We start from the raw sequence: 19,409 nt of genomic DNA on the forward strand, positions 1-19,409 counted from the left end.
TTCTCCTAACAAGGTCAGTGGAGAAGCCAGATGGACTTAACGAAGGTGTTACTAATTTAACCACTGCAGGGATTCACTTAACAACCGTGGCAGGGACGGTTGTAAACTAGAGCAAAAGTCACTTAACTGTTTTGCTTAGCAGCAGAAATCGTGGCCGTAAGTCAAGGAATACCAGTAACTGTTCTCAGGAAATTGGGCAGCTGAAGGAAGCTGGCCAGATCGAAGTGCCTCCTGGCGCGTCCTTCCTCCCCTGTCCTTGGCATCCCTTCCGGGCAGGGGTTGTTTTCTGGAAGACTGGTTCTCTGCAGCTTCCCTCCTCCCACTCACTCTCCCCTGCCCAAGCCCCCCACCCATCCCCTGTGGGTACTCACTCCCGCGCCTGATCCTTTTTCCGACAAATGCAACAGCAGGACAACAGCGAGAGGAGGAGGCAGAGCAGAAACGTCAGGAGGACTCCGGCACCAATGAGTCCCATCCGCTGATTGGCCTCTGGGGAAAAGAGGTTGGCAAGAGTCAGTGGGCAGAGGAAACCACACCTGTCCTTGCAAGGTGGGATGTGTGTGTGTATGTGTTGTGATTGCAGAGTGTGCAGGGGTGGGATTGAAAATGTTTAGCAACCGGTTCTCTGCCCTGCTGGGGGGGCGTGGCCTACCCCCTGCACCACGGGGGGGGGGGGGAAAGGGTTTTTCACCCTCCCCAGACTCTGGAGGGTTTACTCGAGCCTCCGGGAGGGTGAAAACGGCCTCCCCTGGCCTTTGGAGGCCCTCTGGAGGCCAGAAACTGGCTTGTTTCCAGACTTCCGGGAGGCCCGTTTTTCGTCCTCCGAGAGCCTCTGTGCGGACCCTGCACTTACTTGGCATCCAAAATGGGCCGCGTGGAACCTCCTGGGAGGGGCAGGGTGGGGTGGGCAGGGCCAGCCAGTCCTTCCAAGTACTGGTTTGACAAACCAGATGTAAAATTAGCATCCAATTCGCCCAAACCGGTCCGAAACGGCTGAATCCCAACCCCTGAGAGTGTGTTGAAAAAAATGGCAATATGGCGGCTGCCACAAAGTGAGGAGGCTGTTGTGGCTGCCTTTTTAACCTTGGGGGGGGGGGGGCACACTTTGCACCTCCCCCACCCAGCTGGGGCAAGAAGCGTTGTGGGATGGTTGGCCAGGGACTTACCCATGTGGCACATGCCGTTGAAGGGGTTGCAGGTGTCGTCATGGCAGTTACACAGCTCAGTGCAGTTTGCGCCATAGTGGCCAGTCGGGCAGGTCAGGTTGCAGCTGGCGAAAGAAGAGGGGGCAAAAGAGGTCGATTCCCCTCCTCCAAAGGCAGACCTGGAGCTCACCACAATCTTCCACTTAAATTACTCAGAGAAGCCCTACTGGAAAGGGCAGTGGGATAATGCCACATTTAACAGTTGCGCGACCGATGGCAGGGTCTCCAACATGATGCTCAGGAGCTACAGAACAACTTGTAGACGCCTTTGGTGGATGCCTGAATAGAAATATTGTGCATTTCTCCTCCGCTTCAAATGAATCGTCTACGGAGAATCCCGGTCCTTCCAGGTCATGGTTGTCCCCAAAGGTGCTTTTTCAAGAGACTTTCTTCGTTTTTCTCAGAAGACGTTCCGCTTCTCGTGCAAGAGAACGAGGAGAAGATCTGAAGAAGCTCCTTGGATGAGAAACGAAACGTCTTCAAAGAAAAACCAGGAATGTCCAGTTGCTTCTTGAAAAAAGAACCTTTGGGATTTCAAATGAAACCTTCTCACAACTCCATGCGATGGTGCAACTCGCTGCACAGCTCCATGGATTTCCATTACACACTGAATCCTATACTACTCTGCCCCCTTTTAAACGAGCCTTATTCAGATATTCAGATTAACAGTTGGAAGGGGCCTTGTAGGTCATCTAGTCCAACCCTCTGCCCAAGCAGGAGACCCTACACCATTTCTGACAGATGGCAGTCCAGTCTCTTCTTGAAAGCCTCCAATGATGAAGCTCCCACAGCTTCTGAAGGCAACTTCTGTTCCATCAATTGATTGTTCTTACGGTCAGAAAAGTTTCAGTTTCCATCCATTCTTCCTTGTCTGGCCTTCAGGTGCTTTGGAAAACAGGTTGACTCCCTCATCTCTGTGGCAGCCCCCCAAATAACATGTAACTTCTCATTCTCTAGCTGCCCAAATTTACTTCATAGTGAGGTTAAATAAATGTTGGGAGCTGTAAAGTGGATTATGGACATGTTTCTCTTTATTGTGGCCAATCCAGCTGGTGCCCACGAGACGTTTTATCTTGCACATCTGTTTCTTTGCCTTAGAGGGAATGTAAGTCTCTGGATTGTATCTTTATTTTTATGGGTTTTTCTACCATTGCCTTTACGCTATTTTATGGGTTGCAAGCCACCCAGAGTTAATTTAAGATGGGTAGTTATATACATATTTTGAATAAATAAAGATTGCATTGCTAAAATTTGCTGGTTCAAGTTTTTAAAATGTATTTTAAATAAGCACCAGAATAGATGTGTGAGACCCCAGAAAGCTTGTCGTACACCCCCCCTCCAAAAAAAACAAAGGAGAACCAACATTTGGGGCCCTGCCTGTTCAGTGCCTTTGCTGTACCTCCCCATTGGGGGAGGCTGGAAAAAATGAGGCAGCCCCCAACCACAAAAATGCCTGGCTCCATGCCAAACCCTGAGCACAGGCATCCTCGGGATGTAAAAATAATAATAATCCATCTGGCAGCTGCAACAAGCCTCACTTCTCATGGATGTTGAAAAGGGGAGGGGGCTTCAGTCATAATCATGGCCTCTACCTTGATTTTTATGACCCTTCTCTTGGATATTCCTGGCCCTGAGCTCTTTTTAAGTCTCCATCGAAATTGTGCGTCCAGCAAGCACTTCCTCCATGGTTTGCCTTGAGTCCAGTGGGTCAACCAAATGCAGGATGCAGCCACACCTCCCTGGGGTTATCTAACTTCCCCAGCCCACCCCCCCTGGGGGAGGGGGGGGCTTTTGGGCAACCCTGGGAGGTTTGGAGAAGCGGAAGGAGCCGAACGAATGACCTACAAGGCTAAAAATACCCCCTTCACTTTTAAATGTCTTTTAAATCCTAAACCCTGTGGCTTAGCTGGTTTTTTTCAAGAGCCAACGTAAGTAATTCCCCGACTCAACAGCCATTCTTAAAAGTGGGATGATTTCCCCCATTTGGGTTCTATTCAAGTGAAAAATGGGGGAACAGACTCAGAGCAGGCATTTTTCCTCCCAAATGGGCAGCTTTTTTTTTTTTTTTAAAGGAAAGAGATGTGGCCTTTGAGCCCAGGAAAGTCGTGCTCCTCTGACCTATAAGAGGAGGGTCATCTTTGCTTATGGTTCCCTTCTCCACTAGGGCAGATGTGCCCAATTTACGAACCCTGCTAGTGTCAGATCTGCCATGGGTCTGCCTTGTGCCTCGTTTCCACCCTGCCTGGCCTCCTGCAGCACCCTGCCAGCCAGAAAAGGGCTGGAAACGGCTGGCAGAGTGCTGCAGAAGGCCAGGCAGGGTAAAAAAGAATTGTGTGTGGGGGGGGGTGCGGACACCCTGCACCCTGTTTTGGCCGGCAGGGTGCTGCAGGAGGCATCCGTCCCCGATCCCCCCCATCCGCAACCCCGCCGGCTCACGGGGGATAACTACAATGCTGATTTGCCCCTCAAATAAATCCCGTTTGACGCTCCTGTTTTACAGTGTCGTTGATGCCACTTGAGGTTTATCTGCAACCTCAGGTTCTGGCAGCCGCCGCTGCCGGTTCTGTCGTGGTCATGCAGCATGTGCACTTAATGCGCCCTGCATGCACATGCCCAATACTGTAAAAATGCTTCTGTACATGCGCAGAAGCCAAAAACAAGATGGCGGCACCTACGGGAGAACTGGTTTGGGGGCTGTTCTGTAGGGAGAAGGGGGCGTAGCAGGTCTGGGTTGCTGCTGGTTCCAGTGAGCCAAGCCACCGAACCACTACTGGTCCGTCCGAACTGGTCCAAACCGGTAGGAACCCACCATTGGTCCTCAGGGTCACCTTAGGGGGGCAAAATGGTTCCTGTAGTCTGCAGTTTTTTTCTTTCTTTCTGGAGATCCGTTCCTACTTCCCCACCATTCCAAGGGGGTTTATCCCAAATTGTATGGCTAAAAGTCTGTAGATTCTTAGTCCTCCAGGCCACGGTTGTCCCAAAGGTGCTTTTACAGGAGGCAACTGGACTTTCTTGTTTTTCTTTTGAAGACGTTTCGCTTCTCATCCAAGGAGCTTCTTCAGCTCTGACTGGATGGTGGGGAAGGGAAGGATTGATCCTCCTTGCAGACAGCTGGTCCTTTGCATCCTTTTAGAGGGTCGTTGAGGCCACCTGGAGGCTTATTTGTGTCCTCAGGGTCACCTGAGTGGTGAAAATGGTTCCTGTGGTCTGCCATTTTTCCCCCCTCTGGAAATCTTTTCATGCTCCCACACCATTTGAAGGGGGTTCACCCCAAATTGTATGGCTAAGAAGCTTCTTGGATGAGAAGCAAAATGTCTTCAGAAGAAAAAACGAGGAAGTCGCCTCCTGAAAAAGCACCTTTGGTTTTGAAGCAGTCTGCAAAGTTGATAGAGATTCTCCGTCATCCAGGTCATCGTTATCCCAAAGGTGCTTTTTCCAGAGGCAAATGGATTTTCTGGTTTTTTTTTCTTGGAAGACGTTTCACTTCTCATCCAAGAAGCTTCTTCAGCTCTGACCGGATGGTGGAGAATGGAAGGATTTATACCACTTGCAGACAGCTGGTCATTTGCATCCTTTTGGAGGGTCGTTGAGGCCACTTGGAGGTTTCTCTGTGTCCTCAGGGTCACCTGAGTGGTGCAAATGGTTCCTGTAGTCTGCAATTTTTTCCCTCTGGAAATCCGTTCCTCCTCCCACCAGCCGAGTGAGCTAACCCTGTAGAAAGGAGCCCTGGTCCAGACTGGCTGGAGGGGGCTCACCTTCAAAGAGCAGCCAGGGGAAGAGGCTTGGCCTGCAAAGGCCGCCTTTTGGCCATCCAATTCTCCCAGGAATGCTGATGCCTCTTGGACCTCCGGAGCTTTTTCCTTGGCTCGGATCCTGCCTTCCTCAGGGCCATGTGCTGGTTTGGCCCAGAGGTTTCCTGGCTCCTCACAGCAGCTGCAAGCTGGCCGGCTCACAAAGGAACGCATTTCCTGCCTGCCCTGCTGTTTTCAATTGGAAGACCCTTTGGAGAGCTTGCAGTTCTGCAGAATTTTGCATTTTAATATTTTTGCAGGTTGATGCTTTCAGGCAAGAACAACAAGTTCTTAAAGGCTCAGCATTTTTTTTTCAAAGAGCGTATTTGGATGCCATGTCCTGCAAACCGGCTCAGAGGGTGCTGTAGGCCCCCTGGCACCAAGCAGACTCACATTGCCAACCTGCGATGGGCTATGAAAATCATCTTGGGGGGGGGAGGGGCAAAACACTCCTTCATCATCTCCATTTCACAACCCCATAATCCCTTGCGGGATGGAGTCTGGGCAACTGAATGGAGCTAGAGGGTATTTTAATGGCTGGATGCCCTTCCTGTCGCCAATGTGGAGTTTTGTTCAGCACATATATATTCTCATCATGCCGAGAGAGAGAAATATCTGCTTCTACCTAGGATCGAACTCACAGCCACCTGATTGTGAGGCGACAGCTCCACCTCTAGGCCATCGCACGACTCCTGGCTGGAGCACTATTTAACTCAACCCCACCCACCCCAAATGTTCATTGTGATTGATGATGGGTAGCCTAGAATCCTAAAACCAGCATTTCTCAGTCTTGGCAAACTTGAACGTGGCTGGGGAATTCTGGGAGTTGAAGTCCACCCATCTTAAAGCTGCCAAGATGGAGAAACTCTGGCTAAGCCAGGGGTGTCCAAACTTGGCAACTTTAAGACTTGTGGACTTCAACTCCCAGAATTCCCCAACCACGTTCACGTTGCCAAGACGGAGAAATGCGTCTTGTAACTTGACAGCTTTAAGACTTGCGTGCTTTAATGCCAGAGTTCCTGAGCCAACATGACTGGAGGAGGAATTCTGGGAGTTGAAGTCCACAAGTCTTAAAGCTGTCAAGTTTGAACACCACTGGGTTTTTTTTTCTAAAGGGTTAGGGGTGCAAGGGTCTTGTAACTTGACAGCTTTAAGACTTGCGTGATTCAAATGCCAGAGTTCCTGAGCCAACATGACTGGAGGAGGAATTCTGGGAGTTGAAGTCCACAAGTCTTAAAGCTGTCAAGTTTGAACACCACTGGGTTTTTTTTTCTAAAGGGTTAGGGGTGCAAGGGTCTTGTAACTTGACAGCTTTAAGACTTGCGTGCTTTAATGCCAGAGTTCCTGAGCCAACATGACTGGAGGAGGAATTCTGGGAGTTGAAGTCCACAAGTCTTAAAGTTGCCACGTTTGGACACCCCTGGGCTAAGCCAACCTTCAGCTTTTCTGATGTCATCAACAAATCCAGGCAAACCCTCCCAACTGAGTGGGAAGACCACCCGCGTCTACCAGGGGCCAAAAGGAGAAATTCCCCACCAAACCTATTTTTAGCATGTCCCAGGGCTTCCTTTCCATCTGCGTCAAAGTCCTTTCATCCTTTGACCAGAGCAATGTAGGGGGACGCATGCCACAACACCTGAATTCCCAAGGAAGAAAATCCAGATGTCTCTCTCTCTCTCTCTTCCTCCCTGCCGCCCAACCTCGTTTACAAATGTGCCAGATGTGTTACGCAGAGGTGCCTGGAACTCAGCAGAAGCTGTGCAAGCGGAAGGAAGGAAACCGAAAAAGGATGAAAGAAAAAGCAGGAAGGAAGGAAGGAGGGAGAAAGGACGAGACGTATTTGGAAAATATTCCAGCTTTGGGGTTTGATTATAGATGATTAATGATGCCCAAGGGCCAATGAAAGGATAATTTTCATATCCTCTAATCTGGTAACAATATCTAGGATTGTTTTGCTGTTTTATAGGGAACAGAGATATCGAGTCTACCATTCTTTCAACCACAGGAACTGACACATTTTCAGCAATTGTGGGCCAAGATGGCTTCAAGAACTACAAAGAGGTTTTGGGGCTGCGGGGACCCATCTCTGAACTAAATTCAGAAGCTGCTTCTTGTCTTCTTCATGGATCCTGGAGCCAGTTACCCTTGAGATCCCCATTGGACTATCCTGAAGCTTGTGATTTCATTGTGCAGATGTGATTTTTTATACTTGCACAATCACTTTTCTTCAGGATGGTGTTTCCCTAAATTGGCAATTTAAGGTTGCAGGAACTGGGCCTGGCTGGTCTATTGAAGAGAAAGACCAGGGGAGAAACGATAGCATCTTCCAATATTTGAGGGGCTGCCACAGAGAGGAGGGGATCAAGCTATTTTCCAAAGCACCTGAAGGCCAGACAAGGAATAATGGATGGAAACTGACCAAGGAGAGATTCAACCTAGAAATAAGGAGAAATCTCCTGACAGTGAGAACAATCAACCCATGGAACAGAAGTTGCCTTCAGAAGTTGTGGGAGCTTCATCCCTGGAGGCTTTCAAGAAGAGATTGGATTGCCATTTGTAGGAGACCCAACAAATGGTGTAGGGTCTCCTGGTTGGGAAAGAGGGTTGGACTAGATGTCCTACAAGGTCCCTTCCAACTCTGTTAATCTGAATCTATCTAAGATTATCAAAGCCCTGGAGACTAAAACATGAAGAACGGTTGCAGGAACTGGGCATGTCTAGTCTAGTAAAGAGAAGGACCAGGGGAGACAGGAGAGCAGCCTTCCAATATTTGAGGGGCTGCCACAGAGAGGAGGAAGGAGGGGAAGCTATTCTCCAAAGGCCCTGAAGGCCAGACAAGGAATAATGGATGGAAACTGACCAAGGAGAGATTCAACCTGGAAATAAGGAGGAATTTCCTGACAGTGAGAACCATCAACACATGGAACAGAAGTTGCCTTTGGAAGTTGTGGGAGCTTGATCCCTGGAGGTTTTCAAGAAGAGACTGGACTGCCATCGGTCAGAAATGGTGTAGATAGGATCTCCTGCTTGAGTGGGGGGGTTGGACTAGATGACCTACAAAGTCCCTTTCAACTCTGTTAAATCTGTTAAAGTTGGGTGGACTTTGACTCTCAGAATTGTCCAATCAGGGCAATTCTGAGAGTCGAAGCCCACCCAACTCAAAATTGCCAAAGTTGAGAAACAATGCCTTAGAGAAGGTTAGTGCCAACTGTCTGGAGCTGATTAGCATCCTGCAGTCCATCTGGGAATGATGTGAATTTTAATCCCAACACACTGATGAGTGCCCCAGGTTGGGAAAGCAGATGCTGGAGAAAAAAAGACAAAGAGAATCCCAAGCTAGCAAGAATTCTGTTTTACATATATAATAGAAAAAGAAACGGTGGGTAGAAAGATTCCCCCCCTTTACTCGGAGGGAGAAGTCAGTTTTCTTTGCCGAAAACACAGCAAGCTTTGTCTTGAATAAGCATGCCATGACTAAACACAACAAAGTGGCCAGGATGTCCTTTTTCTGCTAAATTTAAAGAACCGTGGAAGGCAGGAAACGAAGATCTTGTGCTTCTCCGTTCAACCATAGGGAGACAACTTTCTGCTGGCCAGAAGATGCTCTTTTGGTATTTTTTTAAAAAGCTACTTTTTTGAGAGTGGGTAGGATCATACATTTTTCTTTGGGGAGGGGGAAAAAATTTAAGATCCTTTCCATTCTTTGTCCTTAACTAGAAACTGAAGAAATCAGTTGTTGTTTTTTTCTTCTAGTAAAATGGGGAAATATTGAAAAGGCAGAATATTATATTTCCCTGCATCAGAAATGGAGAAACGTGTTTTTAGGCAGGAAGCACACTCATCTTAATAGCCCCCACCTTTGTCAATGGGCCATTAAAAAAGCCTGAGCTAGTCTACATAACAAAGGTAGGATTAGCCTTCTACAGAAACTCACCACATGGCATCTGGGAACTCAACCAAGCTTGGGACTCAAAAGACACGCAACCTAAAAAGTTAGCTAAGACCCCCCCACCCCCACCCCTGGGAGTCTGATAACCAATCAGAATACATTTCTTACACAGGAACAGGAAACAGAGAGATGGGGCCCAAGAGAGTATAAAAAACCCAGGAACTCTCTTTTTCTTCTTCACCCAACATCTGGAAGCATCTGATCCCCCTTTTCTGTTCAGGAGCTCAAGCCGTGGGATCCTGTCCACCATTAAACCATCTTTCCAAGCAGCCTCCATGTTTCCAGTGTCTTTTCCCCCACTTGGAGCTGAACCCAGAAGGACATTTCTTCCAACAGAAGTGAGAAGGGTGCATTAAACCTTGGCAGGGCTGAGACGCACATCTTCTTGCTCCTTTAAAGTATTTCATGGCCTACAAACCCAATCAGGATCTTGGTCAAAAGAGGTTCTGGGAGCCTGCATAGGGACTGACCATTTCTGAGTCTGGATTAAAAGAAGCAGCTATTAATCTAGAACCCATGGAAGCAGGCTGGCTGGGGAATTCTGGGAGCAGAAATCCATATAAATAAAAGCTGCTGAGATTAAGAAATTGGGCTTTATTATTACAGAAAGTTAGCACCTATCCCTCTCCAAGAAGAAATATTAAAAAGGCAGAATATTATATTTCCCTAAATAAGAAATAAGGAACCGTGCTCTTAAAAAGACAGAAAGTAGACTCAGCAGATATTTGCTGACCATTGAGAAGGACTGGGCCATCCTATCTACAAAACAAAAGACCTTCAGCTCCAGGGTGAAGGGATTAAGACAGGACCCTTCAGGACATCATAGGATTAACCCACTAAAACACAGAGCTCACTACATTGCAGGGCCCTGATGGCGAACCAATGTCACGCATGCTACGGGTGGCAAGCGGAGCCATATTTACCAGCATGCCAGCTCTGGTGCGCACTGATTTTTGGCCTTCCGGAGGGCTGGGGGAGGCGCTTTTCACCCTCCCAGGGTTCAGTAAAGCCTCCAGAGCCTGGGGAAGGCGAAAAAAGGGCCCAACGGGCCAAACGGAAGTTCGTTTCCAAACTTCCGGTTGGGCCGTTGAACCATTTTTTGCCCTCCCCAAATTGTCCTAAGTCGAGGACTATCTGTATTAGATTTATTCCCCAGCCTGGCTGGCTGGGAAATTCTGGGAGTTGAAGCTTGAAGCTGAAGTTGAGAAACACGGCTGTCAACACGGATCTAAGTGTCCCATTAGCAAGGAGACCCCAACAGGAAACAGGGCTTGTTTGTTGATTTGCTTAAAGAACGCAAGTCACCTCGTCCTAAATAGAAGAGGAACCTGCTACAAGTCAGAAACATACGTTGTTCAGACTTAAGAAAAGCGCATATTCCATTTTGCTTTGCTTCAGCAGGCAAGACCTCAGATGCCTTTCCGCTTCCTTGGCTAAGCCCAGCCTTGCCCAGAGGCATACAGTGGTGGGTGGGGTGGGGGATTGAGTCTTCCCCCGTGAGGGGTCACTTACAATGTCCCGTGGAACCCGGCCTGGCAGAGGCACCTCCCGGTCTCAAAGTGGCACTCCCCGTTAAAACAGCTGTTGCAGACGAAGGCACAGTTCTCGCCATACGTCCCATTGCGGCATTTGGTCTCGCACCTGGAGAAAAGGGCAGCAAGACAAACACAGGGTAGTGGAGACAGGGCATCGTCTACCTGGGGGTTCAGTGGTTGACTTTGGGGTGCTGGCTGCAGGAGCCCAGGGCATTGTAGGTTTTAGAAAGAGCTGGCACAACCATACTCCACTCAGTATCAAGGATGCAGTTGCAGAGGTGATCAACAGTGGTAAGGATCTAGGGGTGAAGATAACTGCAATCTGAACTGTTGTCTCCACACACCATCCTTAGTGAAGCATGCAAACCTGCACCTGCATTTCCTGCATTGGATGAGAAGAGCACATTTTTCTCCTTCTGTCCCAAACATTTTTTACAGAGGCGCAACTGAGAATGTTTTAACAACAAACCGCATCCCTCTTTGGTTTGGTGGACGCAGCGCCTCAGATAGAAAGTCCCTACAGAGAGTGGTGAGGACAGCCGAGAAGATCATTGGAAGCTAGCTTCCCATCATTCATGCTTGAGTAGTGGGGCTGGGCTAGAAGACCTCCAAGTTCCCTTCCAGCTCTTTTCTAATTCTAATTCTAAGAAGATGGAAGGCGTCAATGTGGCAATTTGGGCTAAGAGTAGCAGGTTCTGAAGCAGCAGCAATGAATTAATCTGGGATCAAATAAAGGCTGAGCGATCCCTTGAAGGGGTAATCTAGAACCCAAAACAGACATATGTTGAGCATTTCCTACACGTGCATGATGAATTCTTAGGCCTGGTCACCCTGAGGGCTGCAAAGGGAAGGTACACCAACACATCAGAGGCAGGATACGATCAAGGACAATATTTGGCACCCAGGGACCATCAGCTACTCACCTGTCTCCGATCCAGCCTGGATTGCAGTGAGAACACTTCCCGTTGATATGGTTGCAGGTGTGGCCATCCTTACAGGGAGGGCACATCTGCTCACAGCCCTCTCCATAAAAGCCCGGGGAGCAGATCTGGTCACACTTGGTGCCATTCCAACCGGCTTCGCAGGCCAGGCAACGGCCATCCACAATTGTACACGGCTGCAGCTCCTTGCACTGACCGCACCTGTGGTGATGGAGCAGAGAGTATGTGAAAGCCATGAGGCCGGGCAGTTTGTCTGCAGTCTGCCCCTCCAGTGGCCGAATCAGAGGAGGAGAAGGGGGCGTGGGAGTGAGGGTCAGCATTAAGGCAACCTGGGAGCTCCCAGGGGGATGAGGGAATGGAGCTGTCAGAGAGAGAGACAAAGGCAGAGACTGGGCTGTCTGTCAGCCCTCAGATGGAAAGTCAACAGACCCCAGGTCTGGAGGTGGCTGATGAGGAAGAGGAGGAACATTTTTCTTGCAGTAGGGCTGATTTATGTGGATTGACAGGCGGCTGTTAACGTATCAGCTGGGTTGACAAAGTCAGAAATGAGGAAGGGATAAGCCGCCTAGGAAAGCCAAGGGAAATGATCAAAACCATTAAAAAGTGAAATATTTTGGACGTGGGATGTGACACCTGGAAAAATACAGCATCCTTCCCTTAATCCTCCAGGGGAAGATTGAAGGCAAAGGAGGTCCAGGTAGAAGAAGAACATTGTGGCTTCAAAATCCAAGGGAGCAGTTTGGACAAAACTCAGCGGCACTTTTTCGTGCGGCTGTTGATAAAAATAGGATCGCCAACGTGTTCGCCAATGTCCGAAGACGGACATGGCACAAGAAGAATTAGTAGAGCTGAGCTGTGATGATAAAGAGATTGCTTCTTGCCCAAACTTTCTGGGAAGATCAGGTGCGGGTCAGCTGGGCGGTCCGGGATGCCATTTCTCAACCTTGGCAAGCATGGCCAGACGGACAATTCTGGGAGTTGAAGCCTGCTCCTCTTCAACGTGCCATGGTTGAGAAACGCTGCCCTGAGCTGTTGTGAGAAAAGGCACGAAGGGGCCGGGCATGGGCTGAGCGTTGCAGATGTGCCCTCCCTCTCCGAATCTCTGTGGGTGGGAGACCCCAAAGAGGCCCCTGCTTACCGTCGCCTGCAGCCTTGTCCGTAGAAGCCGGCCGGACAGGCCTCACGGCAGAACTTGCCCCGGTAGCCTGGCTCGCAGGTGCAGGTCCCGTCCACCTGGTTGCACTTCCCCATGTGACACTGGCAGTAACGGTCGCAACGGGGACCAAAGGTGGGGCTGCGGCACTGGCAGCGGCCTGTGAATTGCTCGCAGGGCGAGGTGCTGCAGGCACACTGGTTGTTGCAGTTGCGCCCCCACCAGCCCGGCTGGCAGAGGCAGAGGCCCGTCTTCTGGTTGCACTGCGAGTTGAGGCTGCAGTAGCAGGCGCTGGCACACTGGGGGCCCCACCAGTTCGGCTCGCAGGAGCACTTGCCCGTCTTCTGGTCACACTTGCCGTGCTTGCACAGGCAGACGTTCTCGCACCGCGAGCCCCAGCGGTTGGCGTTGCAGGTGCATTGGCCAGTCACGTCCTCACACTGCCCGTTGGGGTAGCAGCTGCATAGCTCCTTGCAATCCGGGCCCCAAAAGAGACGGGGACACTCTGCAGGGGACGGCAGGAGCAGGTCAGCCCCCTGGAGAGTCTCGCTTCCCATAATAGCAATAATACCTAGATTTATATACCTCTTCGCGATGCTTTACAGCCAGGAATGGGTTCCTGCCAGTTCTAAGCTCTTCTATAGAAGAGGTTCCACAAATCTACAGTGCCGTTTAGAACTGGTTCCAGCTCCCTCCCCCCACCCGTGCGTACATCATCAAGATGAAGAGCGAGAGGAGGAATTCTGGGAGTTGAAGTCCACAAGTCTTAAAGCTGTCAAGTTTGAACACCACTGGGTTTTTTTTTCTAAAGGATTAGGGGTGCAAGGCTCTTGTAACTTGACAGCTTTAAGACTTGCGTGCTTTAATGCCAGAGTTCCTGAGCCAACATGACTGGAGGAGGAATTCTGGGAGTTGAAGTCCACAAGTCTTAAAGCTGCCAAGTTTGAACACCCCTGGAGGTTTTTTTCCTAAAGGGTTAGGGGTGCAAGGGTCTTGTAACTTGACAGCTTTAAGACTTGCACACTTCAATGCCAGAGTTCCTGAGCCAACATGACTGGAGGAGGAATTCTGGGAGTTGAAGTCCACAAGTCTTAAAGCTGTCAAGTTTGAACACCCCTGGGGTTTTTTTTTCTAAAGTGTTAGGGGTGCAAGGGTCTTGTAACTTGACAGCTTTAAGACTTGCATGCTTCAAATGCCAGAGTTTCTGAGCCAACATTTTGGTTGCTAAGCAAGAGCGTTGTTAAGTGAGTTTCACCACATTTTACAAGTTGGCCACGCCCACCCAGTCACATGGCCAGCAAGCCACTCCCACAAAGCAGGCCACACCTACAGAAGAGGTTCTAAAAAAATTTGAAACCCACCACTGTTTACAGCCCTCTTTAAGCGGTTTGCAGAGTCAGCATATTGCCCCCAACAATCTGGGTTTTACCCACCTTGGAAGAACAGAAGGCTGAGTCAACCTTGAGCCTGGTGAGAATCAAACTGCTAGCAGTTGGCAGAATTAGCCTGCAATACTGCATTCTAACAATTTGTGCATCAAGGAAGGAAGGAAGGAAGGAAGGAAGGAAAGGAAAGGAAAGCAAAGGAAAGGAAAGGAAGGAAGGAAGGAAGGAAGGAAAAGAAGGAAGGAAGGAAAGGAAAGGAAGGAAGGAAAGGAAAGAAGGAAGGAAGGAAGGAAGGAAGGAAGGAAGGAAGGAAGGAAGGAAGGAAGGAAGGAAGGAAAGGAAAGAAAGGAAGGAAGGAAGGAAAGGAAGGAAAGGAAGGAAAGGAAGGAAAGGAAGGAAGGAAGAACAGCAATAGCTTTCAGACATACTGCTTCCCAATGCTTTTACCAACCTCTCTAAGCGGTTTACAGGGTCAGCCTCTTGCCCCCAATAATCTGGCTCCTCATTTGACCCACCTCGGAAGGAGGGAAGGCTGAGTTAACCTTGTGCCAGTGAGAATTGAACTGCTGGCAGTGGGCAATGTTATGGAAGGAAGGGAGGGAAGGAGGGAGGAGAAAAGGAAGAGCAATAGCAATAGACTTATATACCACTTCATAGTGCTTTACAGCGCTAAGTAATTGATAAGAGTCAGCCTCTTTCCCCCAACAATCTGGCTCCTCATTTGACCCACCTCGGAAGGATGGAAGGCTAAGTCAACCTTGAGCCAGTCAAGATCGAACTCCTGGCAGTGGGCAGAATTATGGAAGGAAGGGAAGGCAATAGCAATAGCCCTTACACTTATATGCCACTACCAGCCCTCTCTAAGCAGTTTACAGAGTCAGCCTCTTGCCCCCAACAATCTGGGTCCTCATTTGACCCACCTCGGAAGGATGGAAGGCTAAGTCAACCTTGAGCCAGTCAAGATCGAACTCCTGGCAGTGGGCAGAATTATGGAAGGAAGGGAAGGCAATAGCAATAGCCCTTACACTTATATGCCACTACCAGCCCTCTCTAAGCAGTTTACAGAGTCAGCCTCTTGCCCCCAACAATCTGGGTCCTCATTTGACCCACCTCGGAAGGATGGAAGGCGGAGTCAACCTTGAGCCTGGTGAGATTCCAAATGCCAAATTGCAGGCAGCCGGCAGTCAGCAGAAGCAGCCTGCAGTAACTGCTCTCTAACTGCTGCGCTTAATGCTTACTTAATTTCTGTACCGCTTTCAATTTACGTGTTTTTTAAAATTTCAGTTTGGGGGTTTGACATTTTTATTATCGTTCAGTCCCTCGGGTTCTTGATTAAATCGAAACACAAGATTTAAATCACAGATGGGAGGGGCCCTCCGGGGCTGAGTCAGCCTTGAAATGCAGCTAGTAAATTTATTTATTTATTTATTAAATCTCTATTTCATAAATTTAAACTGGGAACGTAAATTGGACTGGAGTTCCCACTTGCCCTCAGAGTCAACAAAATGAAATTATCAGTCAATCTTCTTTGCACTCCAAACTTGTGCTGGGAGAAATATCCATCTGGTTCAGTTCCAAGCCAGGAGAAAGACACTGGAAATATGGAAGCGGATTGGAAAGAGGGTTGAATGAGGAAGCAGAACCACCAAACACATGATTCTCTGGTGCAGCTGAACCCATGGAGCTGAGGGTAGGGGGGGGGGATTTAATACCTTCTTTTGCACTTGAGCTTCCTGTTCCTGTGCAAGGACATGTATTCTATTTGCTGTTGTCAGACTCCCAGGGGGCCATGTACAAATCCTAGGAGTTTGCCTGAGCTACGTTTGGTTGAAATTTGGTCTGCTGATGCAATGAAGGGGCTTGTTGGGCAATTCCTACTGTGGCTGAGTCCTAATCCTACCTTTCTTCAGACCTTGCTACAAGGAATTTACTTATGAATAGAGCTATCTATCTCTTTATCGCTTAAGTGCTGACATCTGCCATGGGCTCTTCAGGAAGGTGGGGGCTGCTTCCCAAGAGCATGTTTCTCCATTTCCTATCCAGGGAAATATAATATTCTGCGTTTTTAAATATTTCTCAAAATATTTCATTTTTCTAGTATTGCAATGCTGATCCTATGGCAGGCATGCTGAAAGTGGCACGTAGAGCCATCTCTCCGGGCACGCCAGTTCTGGCCAGGTGGTCTTGGCGTACACGGGAATGCCGGAAACCGGAAGAGCAGCTTCCGGCGGCGCTCCCCCACGCGCAAGCTCCCATTTCGGCCCTTGGTGCCGAAAAGGTTCGCCAACACTGTTCTAGGAGAAGAGTGGCGCTAACTTTCTACACTTGGCAGGTTGAAGACTTGTGGACTTCAACTCCCAGAATTCCTCCGTCACCACGACTGGCTGGGGAATTCTGGAAGTTGAAGTCCACAAATCTTAAAAGTGGCCGAGTCTGCCCTAAAACCATCCTGCTTCATTGGTTAATAAAATCCTTTCCTTTCTCCTTGCCTTTCCTCTGAGAATAGAAGCTTTCTGATTCGGGTTTCCACAGATTGTACCAGCATATCTCTCTTGTTAAATTGGAACTTTGATGAAAGCTATGCCTTGGACTCTGATTTAATTATGGATGGTATTTGGAACGCTGACAGAAGTGGCACATCGGGGAGGGTGGGGGTGGGGGTCACATCCAAAGTTTCCTTCGCAGCAATCCAGAAAGGTGGGATGCTGGTGACTGGCCTGAAGCCCCCAAGTGAGGGTCCTGGGATGGGGCTGGATTCCTAGCCCCTGGGAAACCCACAAGCAGCACCCAAAAGCAACGTTAAAAAGACGAGATATTAAAATTGAAATAATGATGACGATTATCCCCCCCCCCCAATTTATTTTCTCTGCTGGACATCTGGGAATTCTCAAACCCGCAACTTTCTGGACGCTGAAGGGGTGGGAACTCTGACCTGGATGGGACAGGAGGTTCTGGCCCCTGATGATGGCCTTCTTTCCCTGGGGGAGGCATGCAGGTGTTTCCTCCCCCCTCCCACTGCCCCTCCCACTGCCCCTCCCCAGTTTGCAGGATGCTCCCACGCTTACTGGTTTCGCAGTTGGCCCCAAAATAGCCATGGCGACAGCGGCACTCGTTGGGCCTCACGCAGACCTCGTTGTTGGTACAGGTGAAGTTGCCCTCGCAGACGGCTGCAGGGGGAGAGAAGAGAAGGTGAGGGGGCTCCGGGGACTTCTCCCCCCTCCCCTCCCCTCCCCACACTTGGAGGTTTGGCTGTGGAGAGAAATCAACCAGGAGGAACACAAATGGGAATTTCCCCATCTGGGTTTAGTTCCCCGTGATTTATACCAGGAATTCTTCTCTGCTTCCACTGGCCGCTTGATCCTTTCTGGGGAAACTATTCTCTCTTTTTTTTAAATAAACGTTTTTTGTTTTTTATTCTCTTACATACCATTTTAAGTATACATTCTTACAATGCATGTATTCTTCTTTACACTTGTCATTCTTATACATTTATTATTTCATTTAATAGGTTATAATATACAGTTTGGGTTGTTTTATTTACCATTCCTTCCGCCTGTTGTAACACCACCTTATTTTTCCTTTCTTTTCTCCCTCCCTCAATTCTCTACTTTCTTCCTTCCTCCTCTCCTTCCCTCTTCCTTCTTCCCTTAACTCTCCCCTACTCCTACTCTTCCTCTTCCCCTTCCTATCCTCTCTCCTTCTCTTTCTCTCCCTTCCACCCTCCTCTCCTTACCTCTTTATTCCTTCCCTCCTCTTCCTCTCGTTCTCTCCTCCTCTCCTCCTCTCTCCCTTTCTTTTCCTGTTGTTAGAGGTGTCTCTTTCAAATCCCAGTTTGTGTTTCCTTGGGATGGTATTTCCGCAAACCCGAATATAATTTAGTATCATTTCTTATATTCCCTTACCTTCGCTAGTCTATCCTAACTATGTTTTTTTCCCCTCTTCCTTTACATATTTTATTATTATTATTTATTCGACTTATCAGTCTGGCTCTTGAATATATACTTGTATATTTAGTACTTTCTTTTCTGTTTTCGACCGGGGAAACTATTCTGTGGTCCTCGACTTACGGCCACAATGGAGCCCGAAATGTACATTGCTAAGTGAGAAATTTGCAAAGGGGAGCTTTGCGACCTCCCTTGCCCCTGTTGATAAGCGAATGTTAAGTGCTTGTTAAGTTAGTAACACGGTTGCTAAATTAATCTGGTTTTCCGCACTGACTTTGCTGGTCAGAAGGTCGCAAAAGGGGATCACGAGACCCCTGGAGACGCTGCAATGGTCATAAGTATGAGTCAGTTGCCAAGAGTCCGAAATTTGATTGCGTGACCACGGGATGCTGCATTGGTTCGGTTGCAAGTGCGAAAAACAGTCATCAGTCACTTTCTTGAGTGTCGTTGCAAATTTGAACGGTCACTAAGAGAGCTGTTGTAAGTCGAGGATGACCTGTACGGTAAGTCCTCGACTTAGAGCATTCGATTAGCAACCTGTTCGAAGTTACAACGATGCTGAAAAAAGTGACTTACGACCGGTCCTTACATTTGCAATTACTGGAGCATCTCAGGGGTTACTCAATCCAATTTTGGGACATTCAGCAACTGGCATGTATTTACGAGACGGTTGCAGAGTCCCCAGGTCAAGCGATTGTCAGTATGTGACTTTTCCAGCTGGCTTAATGAACTTTAGATATTGACTTTCCAGCTAGGTTTGTGAGAGAAGCCGGATTTCTTTAACGACTGTGCGGTTCACTTAACAATTGCAATGATTCGCCTAACGAAAAGGATTGCAAAATCAGCTGTAACTCACTTAACCACTGCCTGGACGTCCTTTCCAATTGTGGTCATAAGTCAAGGACTACCAGTGATATTTTTCTCTTGTAGAAAGATGTTTAATTTACCACAAAGGCCTCCAAATTCTCTGCAAAATGACCGTAAAACCGTTTAGACCAGGGGCCTCCAACCTTGGCCACTTTAAGCCTGGAGGACTTCAACTCCCAGAATTCCCCAGCCAGCTTGCCTGACAATAGAGTGGTTTTCCTAGACCAGGGGCCTCCAACCTTGGCCACTTTAAGCCTGGAGGACTTCAACTCCCAGAATTCCCCAGCCAGCTTGCCTGACAATAGAGTGGTTTTCCTAGACCAGGGGCCTCCAACCTTGGCCACTTTAAGTTTGGCGGACTTCAGCTCCCAGAATTTCCCAGCCAGCTTGCGTGACAATAGAGTGGTTTTCCTAGACCAGGGGCCTCCAACCTTGGCCACTTTAAGCCTGGAGGACTTCAACTCCCAGAATTCCCCAGCCAGCTTGCCTGACAATAGAGTGGTTTTCCTAGACCAGGGGCCTCCAACCTTGGCCACTTAAACCTGGAGGACTTTTAACTCCCAGAATTTCCCAGCCAGCTTGTGTGACAATAGAGTGGTTTTCCTAGACCAGGGGCCTTCAATCTTGGCCACTTTAAGA

At 48.7% G+C, this 19,409-nt stretch overlaps 1 protein-coding gene across 2 annotated transcripts in view; it reads right to left on the reverse strand.

Moving 5' to 3' along the window:
• The window catches only part of SCARF2 (scavenger receptor class F member 2), a 74,768-nt gene that overhangs the window by 20,332 nt on the left and 35,027 nt on the right, over positions 1 to 19,409 (reverse strand). Inside the window, exons 3-8 of one of the 2 annotated variants that reach the window (XM_081966882.1) lie at positions 17,025 to 17,126; positions 12,560 to 13,079; positions 11,404 to 11,622; positions 10,458 to 10,586; positions 1,167 to 1,270; positions 372 to 489 (exon numbers count right to left, since the gene is read on the reverse strand). In XM_081966882.1, coding sequence (XP_081823008.1) covers positions 372 to 489; positions 1,167 to 1,270; positions 10,458 to 10,586; positions 11,404 to 11,622; positions 12,560 to 13,079; positions 17,025 to 17,126 — 1,192 coding nt within the window. Of the gene's footprint in view, positions 1 to 371; positions 490 to 1,166; positions 1,271 to 10,457; positions 10,587 to 11,403; positions 11,623 to 12,559; positions 13,080 to 17,024; positions 17,611 to 19,409 lie in introns of both variants that reach the window. The other variant, XM_081966883.1, reaches the window with a different exon arrangement.

The sequence above is a fragment of the Natrix helvetica genome, assembly GCF_964273705.1.
Source record: "Natrix helvetica genome assembly, chromosome: 14".
Lineage (NCBI taxonomy): Eukaryota > Metazoa > Chordata > Lepidosauria > Squamata > Natricidae > Natrix > Natrix helvetica.